This window comes from Musca autumnalis, unplaced genomic scaffold (genome assembly GCF_047663935.1).
Source record: "Musca autumnalis isolate F117 unplaced genomic scaffold, ASM4766393v1 scaffold_4, whole genome shotgun sequence".
NCBI lineage: Eukaryota > Metazoa > Arthropoda > Insecta > Diptera > Muscidae > Musca > Musca autumnalis.
Genome location: NW_027411977.1, coordinates 55,557,228 through 55,578,369, shown reverse-complemented (window position 1 = coordinate 55,578,369; position 21,142 = coordinate 55,557,228). Strand labels below are relative to the sequence as shown.

General features: G+C 38.2%; 2 protein-coding genes across 2 annotated transcripts; one reads left to right on the top strand and one right to left on the bottom strand.

Moving 5' to 3' along the window:
• Window positions 1–3,143: 3,143 nt before the first annotated feature.
• LOC141404194 (carboxypeptidase B1) lies at window positions 3,144–4,666 on the bottom strand. Its single transcript, XM_073987557.1, has 3 exons — window positions 4,511–4,666; window positions 3,560–4,444; window positions 3,144–3,493 (listed from the first exon to the last, which is right to left on the bottom strand). Exons 1-3 carry the CDS (start codon window positions 4,579–4,581, stop codon window positions 3,196–3,198), a joined length of 1,254 nt encoding a protein of 417 aa, XP_073843658.1. The 5' UTR covers window positions 4,582–4,666; the 3' UTR covers window positions 3,144–3,195.
• A 7,289-nt stretch (window positions 4,667–11,955) lies between these two features.
• LOC141400948 (carboxypeptidase B1-like) lies at window positions 11,956–13,418 on the top strand. The gene is made up of 3 exons (XM_073980659.1): window positions 11,956–12,075; window positions 12,121–13,005; window positions 13,077–13,418. Exons 1-3 carry the CDS (start codon window positions 12,005–12,007, stop codon window positions 13,372–13,374), a joined length of 1,254 nt encoding a protein of 417 aa, XP_073836760.1. The 5' UTR covers window positions 11,956–12,004; the 3' UTR covers window positions 13,375–13,418.
• Window positions 13,419–21,142: the final 7,724 nt, after the last annotated feature.

Sequence of the window (21,142 nt, the reverse complement as noted above, 5' to 3'; positions counted from 1 at the left end):
ATTAGAAAGACTAAGTATATGGTTATTTCCAAAGAGAGTATGGGCAATCAAACGCCTTTAAAAATAAAAAATATCGACGTGGAAAGAGTACATAGTTTTAAATACCTTGGTGCCACAATAAATGACAAGTGGAGCATTTCAAACGAAATAAGAAGCAGAATTGAAATGGCGAGAGAAGCTTTCATAAAATACAAGAAAATTTTTGTAAGTCATGATATCAATATAAAGTCAAAATTAAGATATCTGAAAACATATGTATGGTCAGTTTTGCTATATGGAGTCGAAATGTGGACCCTGAAGGCAGCCGACATGAAGAAGCTTGAAGCTTTCGAGTTTTGGACCTACAGACGAATTCTAAAAATACCATGGACCAAGTTTGTAACGAACAATGAAGTGCTCCAAAGAATACATCAAGAAAAAGAGCTTATACGTACAATAAAGAAACGAAAAACTGCATATCTTGGACACATCATGCGAAACAACAAATACAAACTAATCCAAAACATTATCCGATGCAAAATAGAGGGAAGACAGTCCAGGGGAAGAAAACAGAAATCTTGGATAAATAATATTCAGGAATGGACCGGTATAAATGATGTTGCAACTCTACTCAGCGAGTGCAGAAATCGACAATCTTTTGCTGAAATAATCAACAACTTATAAACACATATATGTACCGAATATACTGTAATACATTTTATGTAACTGCATTGATCACCATAAATTCGTAAAACGAATAGGCAAATAAAGAAGAAGATGGTGTAGAAGTTGTTTCCAGTTTCAGTGTCATAGTGTAATTGAAGACGGTTTTATTCAAGAAGAAGAAGCATATGTGAAATTATTTAAAGTATGTATGTTTGCACAATCTATGTCTCGTCAAAATATTACGATGTGCAAAGCATGTACCTGAAAAAGTTTTTAACGTGTAGGGGGAGGTAGCTGAAGAAGGCCGATATGGTTTATCTTCGAACTTAAACTAAATTTTAGCCAAAATATTACGAAGGCAAAATTGTTGACCTAATCGGTTGATCCGTTCGAGATTTGTTGTTCGTCCAGCCAGTCAGACGGAAGTATATGCCTTAAACGACTCCAAATTGTCTGAAAAAGATTTCGTCCAAACTTAATTGGGGTTTTAAATAATTATGTCGATAAGGCACATTTTGATCGTATGAAAGTGTATATAACCTCGTTAGCCTAAAGGCTGAGGGTTTAAAAATGCCATACCAAAACGTAGACTTATGTTCGCAATTTTGAGGGGCTTTTGTCTATAATTCAGTGGATAAATTGTTTGACCACCTTGAACTTAGAATGCCAAATTTCAGAAAATTTACGTAGGTAATAACTTCCAAACACCTTAACCAACCAATTCAAAATTAAAGCAAATATAGATGTCTTGATATCTTGAAAATAACTGAATTCATCTCACGGTGCGCTTTAACTTTAAATGAAAGGTACTTACTTATTATTGTCTTTTTGGGACGAAGGCCATTATTTATGAAGTTTGAAAAATGAATTCTAGCGAAATACCACACACTCAACCATTGCGCTACGATCGTTTCGCCTGGTGGTTTAAGCCAGGCTCATCAGGCGTATTTGAATGCTAATGACTAGAAGACAAAGGTTGATTTTGATAACTTCTATTTATACAAACATTTTTACAAATTTGTAATTATGAAGTATTTATTGAAGTCTTTTTTCTTTATCAAGTCACCCTAGTGTCTTGTCTAGGAATCATTTTCTCAATACATACACATATACAATCGAAGGGGGGATTCCTTCATGGATTGTAATGCCTTCACTTTTTGAAGTTTTGGATATCATGTCGACTAGTTTGTTGATATGATACATTGGCATCATGTCGACTAGTTTGTTGATATGATACATTGGCAGTGGCTCAGAACGCTGAGATCTCGACAACATTGTCTGTTTGTTGGAGAGGACCCAGGTTCAAACCTCAGCCGGGGCAGCCGGGCTCAGCTGTGAAGTTTTTATTTATTATTGTCTTTTTGGGACGAAGGCCATTATTTATGAAGTTTTTAATTAATTAATTGGATTAATCGATGAAACAAACTCGTGATCGATATATTTTGTATATGGCATAATTATTGATTTTGCTTCTTTTTCAGAGGCTATAGGGTATAGAGGAGATATACTCTCCGTCAGCACGATACCGCCCAATTTCAAGTATTGTACAAAATTTTAGCTGACCGGATTTGGTTAGATGATAGGTAATTGGTTTACACAGTGGTCAAGAAAATTCACCTAAAATTGTGGGCAATGTTACTTCCGTAACGGAAAGAAAACTAATTATTCCATGTTAGTACAGAATCCCAGCAAAATACTCATTACAAATTGGCCTACTTTCTAATTATTTTAGCAAGGGCATGTCATAGGGAATCAGTACTTATTTTAGGCAACTAAAAAGTAGGTAAATAAGTAGTTAAAAAAGTGTTACGACTTGAAGTAACCAGAGAGTAACTACTTATTTAACTACTTTTTAGTACCCAAAAATAAGTACTGATTCCCTATGAGTACGACATTCACTCTGTGTGCGTCCCAGGGCTGCTTAAGTATTCCGTTTACAGATGACAAGACAGTTGATTACATGTATTGATTGTCAAAAACCCAAAACTTGAATGTGTGACGTAGGCGTCCAGACAACTGCAAAAACAGTTGTAAAATTAAATCTAAGGCACTCTATTCCCCACATGGATTACAGAGGTGAGCACTGAGTTGAATGTCATGTTCGATGGTAGCAGAATTCCGATCACTAAGTATTATTTAATTTATTTATTTATTCGGGTGCTCCCATGAGGGCCATCCTAATCACCATATGGTGGTCAGGAGTGACCTTCATGATCTTGAAAAAGAGGTCCAACCACAAGACACAACCCCTAGATCAGCAAGTCCATCAATCAAGTTTAAATAGTGCTCAAACAGATGCAGTCGCAGATGCCATAAAGAACCATCATGTGAATGCGGTGCTCGGGGAACAAAAATTTGTTTGTACTTTTTGAACATTTTTCTAAAGAAAAGTCACACAAAGAGGGGTTCTGTGTAAAAACACGATTTTCTTATTTTGAGTTTCGATTAATTTTCACCCATATTTTCCCACGGTTGTACCTTTTAAATAAAGCTTCGCCTTTCCTTAACTTTTTCTAATAATCTCTTAATTTAATTCGTTTATTTAAAAATTTAAAATTTGGCAATGACCTTTTCAGCCATAGCCTTAATACCAGTCCAGGTTTCAGTAACGAAGGGTGTGATTTGAGCAGGGGTGGGGTCGAAACCGCTACCACCAGCAGGCAATTCCATGCAAATGGCAATTGGGATGTTGGCCTTGGCCAAGGCATAGTCATCACTACCACCAGCAGCGGCGTACAAGACATTGGTGGAGGAACCAACGCTGTAGCGGGTACCAGTTGAAGATCTGATAGCGGCAGCACCAGCTTGGGCAACTTCATCCAAATCCTTAACGTTGTCGGGAAGAGCACTGCAAATAACAAACATAAAAATTAACAATTTTCATTGGAACCAAAGCCAGTAAAATAATACTTACGAAGTATAACCCCATGGGTACAACAAATAGTTGCCATAAGAGTGGAGAGTCAAGTAGAACTTTGCGCGACCAGTCAAGGAAAGCATCAAATCACGGAGAAGTTGAGTTTCGGGTTCAGAGAAAGCGGTCTTACCCTTGAAGGTATCGGAACAAGACAAGCTGGAGGCACCAACTTCTCCCCAGTGGAAATCAAAGTTGCGGTTAGCATCGGTACCGACACAGGTGCTGGAGGCGGGTTGACGGGTCTTACGCCACATACGAGAGCTGGTGTGGGTATATTCATAACCATCAGGATTGACAACAGGCAAAATAACCCAATCGTAGTCCTTCAACAAGTGAGCGTTTTCGGAGTAGTTCTCAACCAATTGGTGGATAACGTACAAAGCACCAGCGGGAGCAATCCATTCACGGGCATGAATACCAGCATCCATAAGGATAACCTTCTTGTTGGTCTTGCCATCACCATTGGTGATGGTAATGGTCTTCATGTCACGTTTTTCATAAGATTTGCCCAAAGTCTTGACAGTAACACGGGTGGGATAGGCCTTGGCCAATTCATCGAGGTAGGCGTTGATGGCATCGAAACGTTGGAAGCTGGCAAAGCTAATGCGGCCAGTGGTGTCAGCGGCAGAGCGAACATAGTTCATTTGTTCGGCTTCTTCGGCAATGCTTTTGGCAACATTTTCGTTGATGACAGTGTAGGAGAGGCCGAATCTGTTCAAAGTGGTTTCGAAATCGACTTGATCTTCAGGTTGGACCATAACACGGGCTGGTTTGCCAAAGATTTTGGGCAAATCGAAGAAATCGTAGTTGTCATTGGCGGAAAGACGCAACAAGACTTCCTTTTCGAAGGCATTGTTGGCATTGACATCGTAGATTTTGTAGCTAAAAAAACAAAAAAAGAAATAATGAGTTTGGGAATCAATGACACTGGTTTCTGAGTCCACTCACCCTTCATAGGTTTCACCTGCGGCAAAAGCAATGCTGCAGAACAGCACGCTTAACGCGATTTTAAAGAACATTCTGCTATTTCACAAACACTTTCACTGGACTGAAGCAACAGTCGTATTGTCTTCTTTGCTGCTGGCACAGAGCTTTTTATACTGCCATGAATTTCCATGGAATAAATTTCCACCAATGAATTTTCTTATCAGTTAAAACCCATTTTTTCCACTCGGACGTTGACGAGCAGCCTGTAAGCGTATTGTCGTGGTATATTCATATCACAAATCATTTCTTCTTCTTCTGCTTATTTTCAATTGTTTTGTGGTAAAACAAAATCAAAGGGGTTTCTTTTTTATTATCAGTCAAAATGTCGTAGTCTACCTGATTTTTGAAACACTTCTTATTTGGAGTTATCATTCAAAATTCCTAAAGATTTATGATCTTCAATGAACAAAATCAGAGCTGCGTAAAACCTAACATAAATCTAAGACATTGACATTGGCCCGATTGCAAATTCGTTGACTTTAGTTTGTTTTGACAAACAAATGAACGAAAGTGTATGTGTCATGTTGTTTTTTATGTGAATGCTGTCTTTTAACATAAATAATAAACCTTTTTTTTGAGTTTTTATGGAAAAAACGTTGCTATAAATAGAACAAGAAGTGCGCAAACAATTGATTTGATTGCGGATTACTATTTAAGTGGATTTGGGATTTTCCGTTTCTTAATAGGTTAATATCATGGCTGACAGAATAAAGTGATACTGTGATGAATTAGCAGGTTTATGAAAAAATTGTTATTATTATTTTAAACTGCGAAAAAACTGATGCTGAATTTACCTAGGGAACAGTGCATTAAAACTAGTATGTTAGCATGTCCCACGAATTCATCCATCATAACGATGACAGGTAAAAAATCGACAGGGCCGAACTTTCTATATCCTCCACAATAAAATATTCCGAACTAAAATGAAATAATTAGTTTACACTGTGCAACACGAAAATTATTAACCATATTCTGACACCGCAGCGTGATAAAAGACCAAACAAAAGGGGACACGTGTCTCGCCGTTTTTTCGTATCTCATCAACATTCGCAGTTATAGGCCTCCAAAGGTTTGAGGCTAGAATCTTCATATGTTCTAGAAAGTTGTTTATTGAAATCTTAGGTACATTTTTGTGGTTGACGGTATCCTTAATTTTTGGGCGAGTCGGTATCTGTGGACCAGAATCGGAGAAAAAAAGTGTAAATATTGAATATTTTCAAAAGTGTTTTGCTATTTGTACCATTAAAAACCGTTCACAGACATTTCATATGTTCCAAAAAGTTGTTTATTGATGCCTTTGCTACATTTTTGTTGTTGGTTGTTTCCTTGAATATTGAACGGTTTAGTATCTGTGGACCAGAACCAGAGAAAACAGGATAAAAATCCCATTTGCTTTGCTATTTTGACCTTTAAGAATCGTCTATACATAGTTCGTATGTTCTAGAAAGATGTTTATTGAGATCTGAAGTACATTTTTGTTGTTGCTTGTTGGCTTCAAATTTTTATCGGTTTGATAGCTGTATAACAAAACTTGAAGTTTGATGGATTATATGTGTTCACAATTTTTGTTCTTTAAGACAAGAGCTACAACTTTGCCTCTGAGATAAATTAAAATTTCCTAACGGTATGAAAGATATAGTCCTGACTAAATGACCCTTTTTAGATCAAAGCCTCAAATTTTTGGAGGCCTATAACCGCGAAAGTTGGTGAGATATGGAAAAACAGCGAGACACGTGTCTTCTCTTTTTTGACGTTCTATCACACTATGGAGTCGGAATTACTCACAGTGTTATTTTCATGTCCACCTTTGATATACCACCCATTTAAAGGTACAATATGGGGGTAATCAAAGTTTGGACCTATGTTGACAATTTTTGTTGGAGAAGTTTTGTGACCATTGAGAACCTCAAAAGTCAATTTACACGAGTACATCAGTCAAAAATGTAGCTAAAACCTTCAGAATACCGATAATCTATGGATGCCGTTATATGGGGGCTATCTCAAAACAATTTGTGATGGAGAAGTTTCGGGACCATTTAGTTCTGTAAAAATACAGTTAAACCCTCAAAATATCGGAAGGCACTATCAAAACATAGACCTATATTGACCATTTTCCATAGAGAAATTTTGTGAATACTGGAAACCTTAAATGTTAGCATACGACTATTTCAGTAAAACAAAAAATGAAGCTAAAATCCTTAAAATAGTGAAAATCGGGAGCTATACCAAGACCGAAAATGGGGAAGTACTGTTCAATAGCGGCTATACTGTTCAATAGCGGCTACGTTGACCTGTGTAAAGTTTTATACCCAATCGAAGAAGAAATACCAAAACCTTCAAAATACTAAAAATCGAGAGGGACCTTTCTATGGGGTTATATGAAAATGTGGACATATACCGAAAAAGGTTCATGTGGATCCTTTTTTACACCCAACGAAGACTAACGAACGAACGAAGACTAAATGCAAAATCTCATCGATTTGAGTGGGGTATTTAGGCCTTGTACTGATAATTTTCTTCTGAGATGTTTTACACCTCCGTCAAAGACTAAATACCAAATTTCATTCAATTCTGTTTAATAATCTTGCTAAAACATTCATAATACCGAAAATCAGAAGGTATCTGTCAACAGGGGCTATATGAAGACGTGGATCTATACCGACAAATTTCAGGTGGAAAGAAGACTAAATACGAAATTTCACCATTTCGCTAGGATATTGAGCTGGCCCATTACAGAACATTTGTTCTATAGGCCGAACTAAGAAAAGATCTCCATTTCTCTCTGTCTATTGCTTCTCTTTCTGGAATACCGCGCCTTGTAATCTCTTCATCCACTTGTTTGCGCCATCTATTCTTTGGCCTGCCAATTCTGCGTGCACCTCCAAGCGGCTCATATTTATACGCCTTTTAGCGGGTTCATCATCGCTCATTCTTATGATATGGCCTAGCCAACGCAATCCTTGCATCTCAATACGTTTAACTATATTGATGTCGTTGTATAGCAGATACAGCTCGTGGTTCATGCGACGTCCATATTCACCGTCAACGCAGATTGGCCCGTAGATCTTTCGAAGAATTTTTCTCTCAAACACACCAAGCACTACCTTATCTGCTTGCGCAAGTACCCAGGCCTCGGAGTTGTGGCCAATACAATTCTTATTTTTATTTCACAAATGATGTCGTTTGTTGTGTTTACGGCGGTGCCGAGGTATACGAAGTCTTTTATAATATAATATAATAATTGTTCCACAAACATCCCAGATGGGACAAGGGAGACTTCTCTCATATCAATGAGTGCACGCCGATTCATATTGGCTCAATGATATGGGACCTACTTTTTATTGCCGAGTCCGAACGGCGTGTCTTACGACACCACTTGTAGAGAAGTTTTTCATGGCTTAAATACTCAGGAAATGTCGCCAGCATTACTGAGGGGGGATTTTGCCACCGTTGAAAATTTGATGTTGCTTGGCCTGGGATTCGAACCGCAGACCTTCTGAGTGCAAGGCGGACGTGCTAACCATTGCACCACGGTGGCCCCAACGAAGTCTTTTACGAAGTCTTTTACTACCTCAAAATTATAGGAACCAACTTCAACAGCTGGTCCGATCTCAATGGACGCATTGCGCGTCGACACCATCAGCTTGGTCTTCTCGCCGTTTACCGCCAGACCCACTTTCGCAGATTTTGCTTCGACCTTCATAAAGGTATCGGTTACTTCTTTTACTGAGAGTCCCATGATGTCTATACGAGTATCATCAGCATAAGCAAGTAACATGTGGCTATTGGTGTATATTGTGCCAATTCTTTTGACGTTTGCCTTTCTTATAACATTTTCTAGAAGGATGTTGAAAAGATCACACGAAAGGTCGTATCCTTGCCTGAAACCTCTTTTGGTACAAAACTCTTCGGAGAGGTTCTTTACTATTTTAACTGAAGATCTTGTGTCAGTTAGAGTCATTTTACAAAGCCGAATGAGCTTTGTGGGGATACCAAATTCAGACATGCCTTGGAATATCTTTGAACGCAGTGGGCTGTCGAAGGCTGCTTTATAATCGACAAAAAGGTGGTAGGTGTCGATCTGCATCTCTTGGGTCTTCTCCAGGATTTGCCGCAGGGTAAATATCTGGTCAATGGTGGACTTGCCAGGTCTAAAGCCCCATTGGTATGGTCCAATTATTTCGTTGACCATGGGCTTTAGTCGTTCGCACTATATCCCTGACACTATCTTGTAGGCGATAGGGAGAAGACTTATGCCCCTATAGTTGGAGCATAAAGTCTAATCTCTTTTCTTATGGACGGGACACAGGATGCTCAGATTCCAATCGTACGCATTCTTCCTGCCAGATGGAGCTAACATGCTGAATCATACACCTTATCAGCTTGTCGCCTCCGGTTTTAAACAGCTCGGCTGGTAGGCCATCAGTTCCTGCTGCCTTATTATTCTTCAGCCGGTTTATTGCTGTCTTTACCTCATCTTGGCCGGGTGGTACACATTCAATACCATCTTTTGGGATTGGATCTGTGGTATCTTCGTCGACTTCGCAGCTATTGGATACCAACAGTTTGGAAAAATGCTCTTTCCATATCCTTAGCACACTATCTGTATCAGTTACCAGATTACCTTGCTGGTCTTTACAGGAGGATATACCAGTTCCAAAGCCATCAGTTTTATGTTTCACTCTTTGGTAGCATTTTCGGACTTCCTTCTGTCTCCTGTACATCTCGATTTGTTCACAATCCCGATTTTCCATCTCTCTCTGTTTCCTGCGGAAAATACGTTTCTCCTCCCACCTTTTCTCCCGATATCTCTCTCGTGCGCTACGCGTTGCTACTGATTGTAAAGTAGCCCTATTTTTGCCGCATTTTTCTCTTCGGTAGCAGTACGACACTCATGGTCATACCATGGATTCCTTGGTGGAGGTCTCTGGTATCCAAGTACGGATTTTGCTGCTGTTTGCATGGAGTGGGCAATGTTTTGCCATTGTCCTGATATGTTTTCGGGACGAGGTGTCCTTTGATTAAGCTGTTGGGCCAGTTGAGTGGAATATGCTGTGGCTATTTGTTGTGATTGCAGCTTACCGATGTCCAACTTCCGTGTTGTGTCTGTTCGCACTTTGTATGCTACGTTTAATCTCGTACGTACCTTTGCTGCAACAAGGTAGTGGTCCGGTAATTCATTGGTGTAGCTGGTAATTCATTGAAAAAGGAGAAGCTGCTTCAATCTTTTGTTTTTGAAAACAAAATAGCACACGTTTATTAGGGCTTTATTTTTTTAAGTTTAACAAATATACTGCCGCCTCTATAAGCGGTGTTTTAGTGTGCGGCACGTCGTTTGGACCTGGAGGATGTTACATGTCAATGATATGAAGAAGTCTTTATGGGAAATACTTTTTTTCCTGACGAAAAATTTTCTTTTCAAAAAATATATATTCCTAATATACATCGAACATAGAAATAAATATATAAAATGTCGTATGAAATTTGACACTAACATTACAGCCCAGTTGAGTCAGCTGGGTATTGCTGTTACCTTTTATTGTTCTACCATGACCAACCACCATAAAATATTGTGAACTAACAGTACGTTTATATATAACCGGATTTAATAAACCCACTGGTTTTCAAATATCAATTTCTTTGCATATACGTCAAATAAATCCTGATTAAGAAGGTTATTTATTTCCCAAAAAAACTTATGTAGTTAGGAGGGTTTTCAAAATGTTGGGCGTATGAACCGATACAAGTATGGATAGGATTAGAGCACAAAAATTTGCGGGGATATCGATAGATAGGCTAGTGTGATAAAAAACAGCCTACGAAAAACATAATATCGCTGTAAACAGGGCCACTAGGAAAACATTCGGTAGAAATGTCCAAAGGATCCTCGAACAGACCATTAACCATACAAAAATGTTTAGCATTTGTGTGGGTGGTACCACAAGGATTGGACAGATAGGTCCCAAATTTGAACATAAACTAAGTTTCGACAAGTTTGCTACGTCTATGAGAAATTTTAGCGAGTTTTTCGAACTTTTATGGGGGAGGTACCAGAAGGAGTGGATCTATAAGCACCACCTTCGAATTTCATCTAATATTCGAAGAAATATTACAATATCCAAAGTGTGGACGAATGCAGTATTCGGTTCGAGCTCTCCAGCCACTGCATATGGTGCCATAGGGGTTTTTTTACAACTTTCGGGCTGTTTTCTCAAGAAGTATGGACTTGCCCTGAAAAAACTTTTACAGTCGTAATTGAGGCAGCGAATGCAAGTTGCTTCAACAAAAACTAAAGTGATTCGAGAGCAGGTCTTAAAGTGAATTTATCCAAAATTTTGTGTGGGAGGTACCCGAAGGAGTGGACAAATATAGTTAATATTCGAACCTTATATACATATATCTGGTAGATATATTAGGATGTGTAAACAATTATTTATTTACATTAATTTGTCTGTTTGTATACGAGTATGTGTTTATGTGCATCCGGATCTCGTTTGAACATTGTAGAACCTCCCAGATGAAGAATGCTAGAACAGTTTATGCCTAAGCAGCGGGTTGGGTAGTTTAGTTGTACATTATACCGCGACTTTAAACCGTCAGTGTAAGTAAAGAAGTGTAAACTCACTGAACTGAAGTCTTGTGTGAATACCTGAAGTAAAGTCAATAAAGCGTTGTAGAATCGGGTACAAATGGTATCGGGAATAAAACAACGTCTACAAGGGATTAAGTTAAACCCTACTTACATAGCAATGTTTAAAAACGCTCATACAATCGAGTTTGCTGAAATTTTCTTGCTCGTTTTTGAAAAGTAAACTGCTCCGGCAGATATACTTCCAGAGTAAAAGGCTAATAGAACTCCCATATGTAACTATCAAATAAAAGAGAAACACTGTAGGAGTTTGTAGTTAGCAGGTACTTTGGATCCTAGAAACACAAATGAACTGCATCGCCTTAACGCATAAGGTACGTGTTGTGTCCGCACGCTATTTGGATATGAGAAAGCTGCAGTCAGAATAGACTGCCGCAGCATACTCAACTCAGTATACACAAATGCTTAATAAAACCATCCCTAGTTCCAATAGCATGTTAGCATCCGCAAAATCTATACTTAGTTACCAAAGGCTTCCACCAAGAAACCTACAGTATGATCAGGAGTGTTGCTGTTTAGTCTGTCACTAAAGACAAGAATGCGTCATAAAGGGCTACTAATCTGACGACAGAATATTTTTACCACAAAAACGATTGAAAACAACATTAATAAATGATTTGTGATATGAGTATTCGACTATTTACGTATGACGAGCGGTCCGTCATCTTCCGAGTAGAAAACTATCTTAACTGATAAGAACACCCATTTCATGGAAAATCATGGGAGTATAAAAAGCTCCGTGCCAGCAGCAAATAAAACAATAGACTGTTGATTCAGTCCAAAGAAAGTGTTCGTAAATTAGCAGAATGTTCTTTAAAATCGCCTTGAGCGTGCTGTTCTGCAGCATTGCTTTGGCCGCAGGTGAAACCTATGAAGGGTGAGCAAACTCAAAGCAAGTGTCATTTTTTCTTTGTCGATTTAGCTACAAAATCTACGATGTCAATGCCAACAATGCCTACGAAAAGGAAGTCTTGTTGCGTCTTTCCGCCTATGACAAATACGATTTCTTCGATTTGCCCAAAATCATCGGCAAACCAGCCCGTGTTATGGTCCAACCTGAAGATCAAGTAGATTTCGAAACCTCTTTGAACAGATTCGGTCTCTCCTATACCGTTATCAATGAAAATGTTGCCAAAAGCATTGCCGAAGAAGCCGAACAAATGAACTATGTTCGCTCTGCCGCTGACACCACTGGCCGCATTAGCTTTGCCAGCTTCCAACGTTTCGATGCCATCAACGCCTACCTCGATGAATTGGCCAAGGCCTACCCCACCCGTGTTATTGTCAAAACTTTGGGCAAATCTTATGAAAAGCGTGACATGAAGACCATTACCATCACCAATGGCGATGGCAGGACCAACAAGAAGGTTATCCTTATGGATGCTGGTATTCATGCCCGTGAATGGATTGCTCCCGCTGGTGCTTTGTATGTTATCCACCAATTGGTTGAGAACTACTCCCAAAACGCTCACTTGTTGCAAGACTACGATTGGGTTATTTTGCCCGTTGTCAATCCTGATGGTTATGAATATACCCACACCACCTCTCGTATGTGGCGTAAGACCCGTCAACCCGTCACCAACTCTTGTGTCGGTACCGATGCTAATCGCAACTTTGATTTCCACTGGGGAGAAGTTGGTGCTTCCAGCTTGTCTTGTTCCGATACATACATGGGTAAGACCGCTTTCTCTGAACCTGAAACTCAACTTCTTCGTGATTTGATGCTTTCCTTGACTGGTCGCGCAAAGTTCTACTTGACTCTCCACTCTTATGGCAACTATTTGTTGTACCCATGGGGTTATACTTCGTAAGTATTCTTTTGCTGTGAAGGCTTTGGTTTCAAAGAGGAATATTAATTTTTGTTGTTTTTGTTTACAGTGCTCTTCCCGATAACGTTAAGGATTTGGATGAAGTTGCCCAAGCTGGTGCTGCCGCTATCAGATCTTCAACTGGTACCCGCTACAGCGTTGGTTCCTCCACCAATGTCTTGTACGCCGCTGCTGGTGGTAGTGATGATTATGCCTTGGCCAAGGCCAACATCCCAATTGCCATTTGCATGGAATTGCCTGCTGGTGGTACCGGTTTCGACCCTACCCCTGCTCAAATCACACCTTTTGTCACTGAAACCTGGACTGGTATTAAGGCTATGGCTGAAAAGGTCATTGCCAAATTTTAAATTTTAAATAAACTAATAAAATAAAGAGATTTTTGGAAAAGGTAGTTCTAAGCAAAAGGTTTATGTAAACAAACGGGAGGGGTTTGAAACCAAAGTAAAGTGAAATGCAAATGCAAGATTGAGAAATTGAGAAAATGCAAGTATAGTTGAGTGCCAGCAGGTGCATTCACTAATTACAAAAGTGAAATTACGAGGGGAACTAGAAAAGTTTCTGTTCTAACAATGAAAACGGGAATATTTATGGGTTCAAACCAATTATTGAAGCACCGCGTCAAAAATCGCTGAACACCCCTTTTTTCTTGATGTGGGGAAATCAAATGAAGTTATTGTGTTTCAAGTCAGGGCTGTACGGCGGATGACCCTTTAATTCCACGTTTTGTCCGGTCAAAAAAAGCGCTGTTTTGAATACATGTGTGGGAGCTCACATTGTCATGGTGAACAATGATTCGTCTTCTTTTGTTCATTTTTCGAATTTCTCAGGAGACTTCAGGCAAAGAAATTATAATACCCAAGCAGAATTACATTTCCCAAAACGTTTAATAGCCACATGGTCAGTCTAGCCGAAGAAACAGGCGACCATTTGCTTTGAAGTGCTTCTTCCGTGAACAACTTTCGTTGGATTTGGCTCGCCTTCAAAGACCCCACGGTCGATTGCTGTTTTATTTCGGGCCCATACGCAAAGATCCAAAATTCGCCTGTGGCGATCATATAAACGTCGTTTGAAGTACCGCGATCGTATTTATTTACAATTTCTTTGAGCAAAGCGGCCAGGTCTTCATGTAATATCAAATTTCATTTCGTGGAAGCAATGCCCAAGGATACTTCTATTTCATCGCCATGTTAAAGCGATCTTGCTTTATCCGTTCACGCACGGCCTATTTTTTTTCTGGCACAATGGTCGATTTTTGAGGATCATCACGACCTTCGTTTTTAATTTGATTTAACTCTTGCCGTGAATATCCGCGACGTAAACTGTAATAATCGGAAGAAGTGATTTTGTGAAATCACTGTAAATATCGCAACACATGATCATATGTTAAACTGTCCTGAGTACGTTTAGGCTAAAAAGTGTCAAAACAAGTAAGAACAGCGTTAACTTCGGCCAGGCCGAACTTTTTATACCCTCCACCACCAGTTGTATTGAAGTAGAATGTAACAATTAGTTTCCTTTCGTTTATGAAGAAGACAAAATACCAAATTTCAGCAAGTTCGGCAAAACAATGTGGCTAACCTTCAAAATACCGAAATTCTGGAGGTATCGTTTCTGGCGGAAAGTTTTTAGACTCAAAGAAGACTAAATACCAAATTTCCGATATTTCCGTAAAACCTTCAAAATACCGAAAATCAAGAGGGACATGGGAACCCGCTGTCATATACTGATAATTCTCTTCTGGAATATTTGATAACCCCATGGAAGACTAAATAACAAATTTCAGTCTTTCGGTGGGATATTGACGTCACAGCCTTTAGAATTACGAAAATCAGAAGGGTACCTCTATGCGGCCTATATCGAAACATAGACCTATCTATACCGATGAATGTCAGTCAGAAATTCTTTTACCTCCAACGAAGACTAAACACCAAATTTCAGCCATTTCGGTGGGATGCTGCGGCTACAATTTTCCAAATACCGAAAATCGGAAGGTACCGTTCTATGAGGGATATATGAAGGCGTGGGCCTATACCGACAAATTTCTGGGAAAAAGTTTCATATCCCCAACGAAGACTACGTACCAAATTTCAGCCATTTCAGTGTGATAATGAGGCTAAAAACCTCAATATACCGAAAATCGGGTGGTGCCGTTCTATAGGTGCTAAATGAAGGCGTAAACTTATACCGAAAATTTTACGTTTAATACCCCAAATGAAGATCATATACCAAATTTCAGCGACTTCGGTGGAATATTGAGCCCACAACCTTCAACATACGGAAATAGGTACCCAGCAAACCAAATGTCTGATGTCCGACACATCGGAACAATTTCGGAATCAAAATTGTTCAGATTTCGTTCCGATTTCTAAACGATTTTTCGTAGCAGAATTCGTTCAGATTTCGTTCCGATTTCGGAGAGAATGTCGGAAGTAAATTTCCATTCGAATATGCTATTGCTTTTCTTCGAATTTCGGTACGAATTCAGGTCGATATGTCTGAAACGAATTTTCCTTCGCACAACAACCATACATACATATGTTCCCACAACATCCCCGAAGGAACAAGAGAGACTTCTCTCATATCAATGAGTGCACACCGATTCATATTGGCTCAATGATATGGGACCTACTTTTTATCGCCGAGTCCGAATGCCGTGTCTTACGACACCACTTTTAGAGAAGTTTTTCATGGCTGAAATACTCAGGAAATGATGATGTTGATGTTGCTTGGCCTGGGATTCGAACCGCAGACCTTCTGAGTGCAAGGCAGACGTGCTAACCATTGCACCACGGTGGCCCACCTTTTGTATATATCTAACAATCAACATTTTAGTTTGTTGTCGAAAAACAAAATGCTTGGCCTTAAAATTCGCATATACAATTTTTAAATATTTTAAGTATAAATGCAACATATACAAATTCAAACTACTACTAATAGACTCAACATATTCGTACACAAAGTTTACATTGTTCTACTATATCTACAAAATGATAACAACAGTGAAAATCATAAAGTTCGTTTGAAATTACAATCTTCCAATAAAAAACACAACAAAGAAAAATTTATCAATAAAAAAGAGGTGTCAGAAAATTTTTTCCTTCGATATTCATACTACATTATTCCAAATTTTTTTAGAAATCTTTACGAAGATTCGGAAGGTGCCTCAGATTTTCATACGACATTATTCCGAAATCGTTCAGAAATCTGTACGAAAATTCGGAGGAAAAAACCAAACACAATTATTAGGCCGTATATATTGATTTTATATCACGAGTTTGCTTTAAAATCTATAGGTATCGTAACGTGGGCTTATACCAAATCATTGACATATACCAAATATTTTTGGCAACCAAACTTCCTCATAAAGGACTCAAAATATTAAATTATGTTAAAATAAGTTTGAAAGAAATTTTTGAAAAAGTTTTAGAGTTATCTTGCACAATATCCGACAGGGTTTTGAAGCTTTTGGGCCATTATCTTAGGAAGTATTGACTTACTCCGGAATAAAATGTACCATTGTAAATGAGGCCGCTCCAACAATCTACTGAAAAAGAGTCAAAACGATGCGAGAGGAGCTCCTAAACTTCACTTTATCCGAATTTTGTGTGGGAGGTACCCGAAGGAGTGGACCGATATAGTCTATATTTCAATTCCATACTGGACTGGATGAAATAATACGATGTGCAAAGCCTGCATCAATCAAAAACTCCCTGCGAGGATTATCTTTCGGATTTGCCATTTTGGTTGGTGCCGTCAGGGTTTCTTGGAGCTTTTAGGCCAATATCTCAGGAATTATTGAAAAAAAATTGTACCGTCGTAAAGCGAGCCATAAAAAAGCTTACTGAAAAATTTCAAAATGATCCGTGAGGAGCTCTTAAACTTCGCTTTATCTGAATCTTGTATGGGAGGTACTCGAAGGAGTGGTCCGATACAATCCATATTCCAACCTGCACCCATCAGAAATTCTCTGCGAGGATTATCTTGCGGATTTGCCATTGTGGTTGGCGCCGTTAGGGTTTCTTGGAGCTTTTAGACCAATATCTCAGGAAGTATGGACTTCCGCAAGAAAAAAATTTTACCGCCATAAAGGGAGCCGCAAGGAAAACTTACTGAAAAAAATGCTAAACCATCCGAGAGGAACCCTTAAACTTCACTTTATCCGAATTTTGTGTGGGAGGTACCCGAAGGAGAGGACAGATATAGTTGATATTCGAACCAGATCTATATCTGGAAGGAATAATACGATGTGCAAAGTTTTGACCAAATCGATTGCTCCCTTCGAGAGTTATCGTTCAGACCATTTTACAGAAAAATGTTGAACTTTTGTGGGGGAGCACTATGGTTTCAAGCAGAAATTTTTTGGCCAAAACTATTTTTTTGGACATGGTTATATCGACTTACAATTTTACGCTGATCAAGAATATATAAACTCCATAAGGTCTCCGATGAATATTTCGATGAGTTACAAACAGGATGACGAATTTAATTATACCCTCCATCGTAATATAGGGTGCCACCGTGGTGCAATGGTATGCACGCCCGCCTTGCACGAAGAAGGCCGTGGGTTCGATTCCCCGGCCAGGCAACATCAAAAATTTTCAACGGTGGCAAAATACCCCTCAGTAATGTTGGCGACATTTTCTGAGTATTTCAGCCTTGAAAAACTTCTCCACAAGTGGTGTCTTAAGACACGCCGTTCGGACTCGGCGATAAACAGTAGGTCCCATATCATTGAGCTAATATGAATCGGGGTACACTCATTGATATGAGAGAAGTCTCCCTTGTCCCGCATGGGATGTTGTGGAACAATGTTTTTTTTGCTCCATCGTAATATGATTATCTTGCGGATTTGCCATTTTGGTTGGCGCCGTTAGGGTTTCTTGGAGCTTTTAGGCCAATATCTCAGGAAGTATGGACTTCCGCAAGAAAAAAATTTTACCGTCATAAAGGGAGCCGCAAGGAAAACTTACTGAAAAAAATTGCAAAACCATCCAAGAGGAACCCTTAAACTTCACTTTATCCGAATTTTGTGTGGGAGGTACCCGAAGGAGAGGACAGATATAGTTGATATTCGAACCAGATCTATATCTGGAAGGAATAATACGATGTGCAAAGTTTTGACCAAATCGATGCTCCCTTCGAGAGTTATCGTTCAGACCATTTTACAGAAAAATTTTGAACTTTTGTGGGGGAGCACTATGGTTTTAAGCAGGAATTTTTTGGCCAAAATTATTTTTTTGGACATGGTTATATCGACTTAGAATTTTACCCGGATCAAGAATATATAAACTTCATAAGATCTCCGATGAATATTTCGATGAGTTACAAACGGGATGACAAATTTAATTATACCCTCCATATTATGGTGGAGGGTATAAAAATAAGCTATAAGTTAAAAAAAATATTTTTTTTTATATTTAGAACAATTGAGGTGGAATTTGATTTATATTTCAACAAACTTCATATTTTTATATTATTTCGCTCCTTGCTGGATTTGTTTACCTTACTTTGTAATAGGTTACATAATGACCAATGAACGGAAACAAACAAAACGATTCTCGTACCAATCACACAAAGCCACACACTTTTCAGCTTCTCTGAATCGTTTCATTCTCACAATCAAAACAAAAACACAAACTTTTCAACGTAAAAAGATAGATACCGTACGATTGCTGAATTGTAACTTCGGCTATGATTTGCTGAGTTGTTTCATTCACCACCGAAACAAAAAGTATTTTTGGGAAACGTTTCCCGTGCGTATTGTCAATGACACACTCAGCCACACGCACATGTGATTGCTTAACAACCCTATAAGTTAGCATCAGCATACCACAGTGAATTTTATCAACCACCAATCACCATACCCCAGTGAATTTTATCAACCACCAAACGTTTTTGATTTATTCACATGTGTTTAGTACTATTCCGCCTTCTATCTGCTCTTGTTGAGTTGAGTACTTTTCGCTTTTCGTTTTGTTTGCACTCACGAATGTAAACAAAACAAAACTAAACAGCGAGTTCGGCCAACGTTGGTTATGTTTCGTTTTGTATTGTTCCTATTGAAAATACGAAACGATTGGAAATGTTATTTAAAGTATTTTTACGTACTCTGATAATGACTAACGGATCTGAATTTTTGCTGGGTTCCTTTCCGGTCCACAATTGAGGTGGAGAAGTTTTTAGACCACTGATACCAGAAATATGTTAATCAGGTCGGAAAATGTATGTAAAAATGGGAGCTATATCAAAGTGTGGAGCTATGTTAGCAATCGAGATGGTACCGTTATATGGAGGCTAAACCAAAACTTGGACCAATGTTGACAATTTTTGTGACTACAACGAACATTAAATGTCAAGCAACAAGTAGTTCAGTCAACAAATGTAGTTAAATTCTTCTTCAAATTCCTCCAAGCAGGCGGTACAATTAATGGGGTCTATGCAAAAACGTACAGTGCTGCTCAAAACATTTGCAACTCAGATGCCTATATCACATTCAAGCTATTTTTAGGGACATTTTGAGTTTTGAAATATGTTTGTTTTTATTATTAGATTTATTATTGAACATATTTTCAAGATTTAAAAAGCATTATTCAGTTATTAACACTTATGTTTAAAAAATGTGTGAAATATTGGAGGAACACATGTTTTAGCCTGCTCAAAACATTTGCAACTCCGTGTTACGAATATCTATTAGTTCATTTTTGACGAGTATTTTGTATTAATTGGCGTCAAATTGAATTTAATCAGAAGAAGGGGGCAAAAAGCTTTCATGAGGAGTACATTTTATCCCACATATATTTACTTTTGTAGACAAGTATGCCCAAATCAAGACATGTCCAATTTTTTAAGAAAAACTTAAATTATGACGAGAAATTTTTATCAACGCTTTGCTAAAATGGTGATTTTTGAAAATTGTGGATCCAAGGAGGTCCAAAAATAAACATATGAACATCACAATATAAAAAACAGAGCTGAATACCGCGTAAAAAGAACCTAAATCGCCATAAAATGGGAAGGAGATGCAAGGACAACAAAATCTACTGCAGGGGATGATCAAAAAATTATACGAATTATTAAGCAGATCTTTCAGAGGTCATCAACAGATGTTAAAAAAGGACTTGGCACCGATAAATCTATACAAACTCCTCCGATACATACCAAAGACACCGGTATACCAAAATAGACACATTTTGGGAAAACAGTAATTTCCAGTAAAAATGGAATTTTTCATAGAAATTATTCAAAAAATGTGTGGTTATATTCTTGGAGTAGTAAAACCGAGTACTTCTCCTCGATATAAATCAATATCTAAGTTTATGACTTGAAAAAATTTGATTGATCACCAGAACGAAAGATAATAGAATTAGTCCCCTTATACGAAAAAGTTGACCCAAAATGTAGAAGGTGTTTTATATTGTCCTGGAGGTATTTTTATGGACGAAAATGGTACAGGATACATGAGGTCGAGATAATTATCAGATCCAAGAGAAAACAGGACATGTAGCATGTCAAAATCTCACCATGTACACTCCAGAATTGTCGTATAACAGAATGTTTTGGCATAATACCGCTTCTAATCCTATATATAACCACGTAAAAGTAGTAATTTTTTTGAAAATCTGCTTAAGTTCTTATCGGGCGCAATCATCTATAGTAATCCAAATTCATATAGGAGTATCCGGGACTCTAATCTGGACTCTACACTATTAAATATCGAATAAAACATTGGTATTTAACAATTGTCCTTAGAGCACAGGATTCCAAAGGATATATTAATTTATTTAGTTAACTGGTTTCCTTTACGATGTCTCCAGATAATAAATAAAATGTTTAATTCACAATATATTATCAAAACAAAAATAATTTCTTCAGATTTTGAATAAAATTTTCTCAGTTGCAAATGTTTTGAGCAGAACCAAAAGTGAGTTCGAGCTTTGTTTTGTATATTTTTTCTAAAATAAGTGAAATTTTTGCAAATTAATTTTTAAATCTTTAAAAAGGATTCAATAAACAGTCAGTATACAAAAATATTGGCATTTCAAATCCACAAACTACCTCAGAACTATATAAAATATGAACTAGTCATTCCAGTTGCAAATGTTTTGAGCAGCACTG

Bases quoted from the DNA above. Each gene is read 5' to 3' on its own strand.
- LOC141400948 (XM_073980659.1), top strand. From the start codon at position 12,005: ATGTTCTTTAAAATCGCCTTGAGCGTGCTGTTCTGCAGCATTGCTTTG. The intron at 12,076-12,120 runs GTGAGCAAACTC...TTGTCGATTTAG, and splicing joins GCAGGTGAAACCTATGAAGG to CTACAAAATCTACGATGTCA. The intron at 13,006-13,076 runs GTAAGTATTCTT...TTTTGTTTACAG, and splicing joins TACCCATGGGGTTATACTTC to TGCTCTTCCCGATAACGTTA.
- LOC141404194 (XM_073987557.1), bottom strand. From the start codon at position 4,581: ATGTTCTTTAAAATCGCGTTAAGCGTGCTGTTCTGCAGCATTGCTTTT. The intron at 4,445-4,510 runs GTGAGTGGACTC...TTGTTTTTTTAG, and splicing joins GCAGGTGAAACCTATGAAGG to CTACAAAATCTACGATGTCA. The intron at 3,494-3,559 runs GTAAGTATTATT...TGTTATTTGCAG, and splicing joins TACCCATGGGGTTATACTTC to TGCTCTTCCCGACAACGTTA.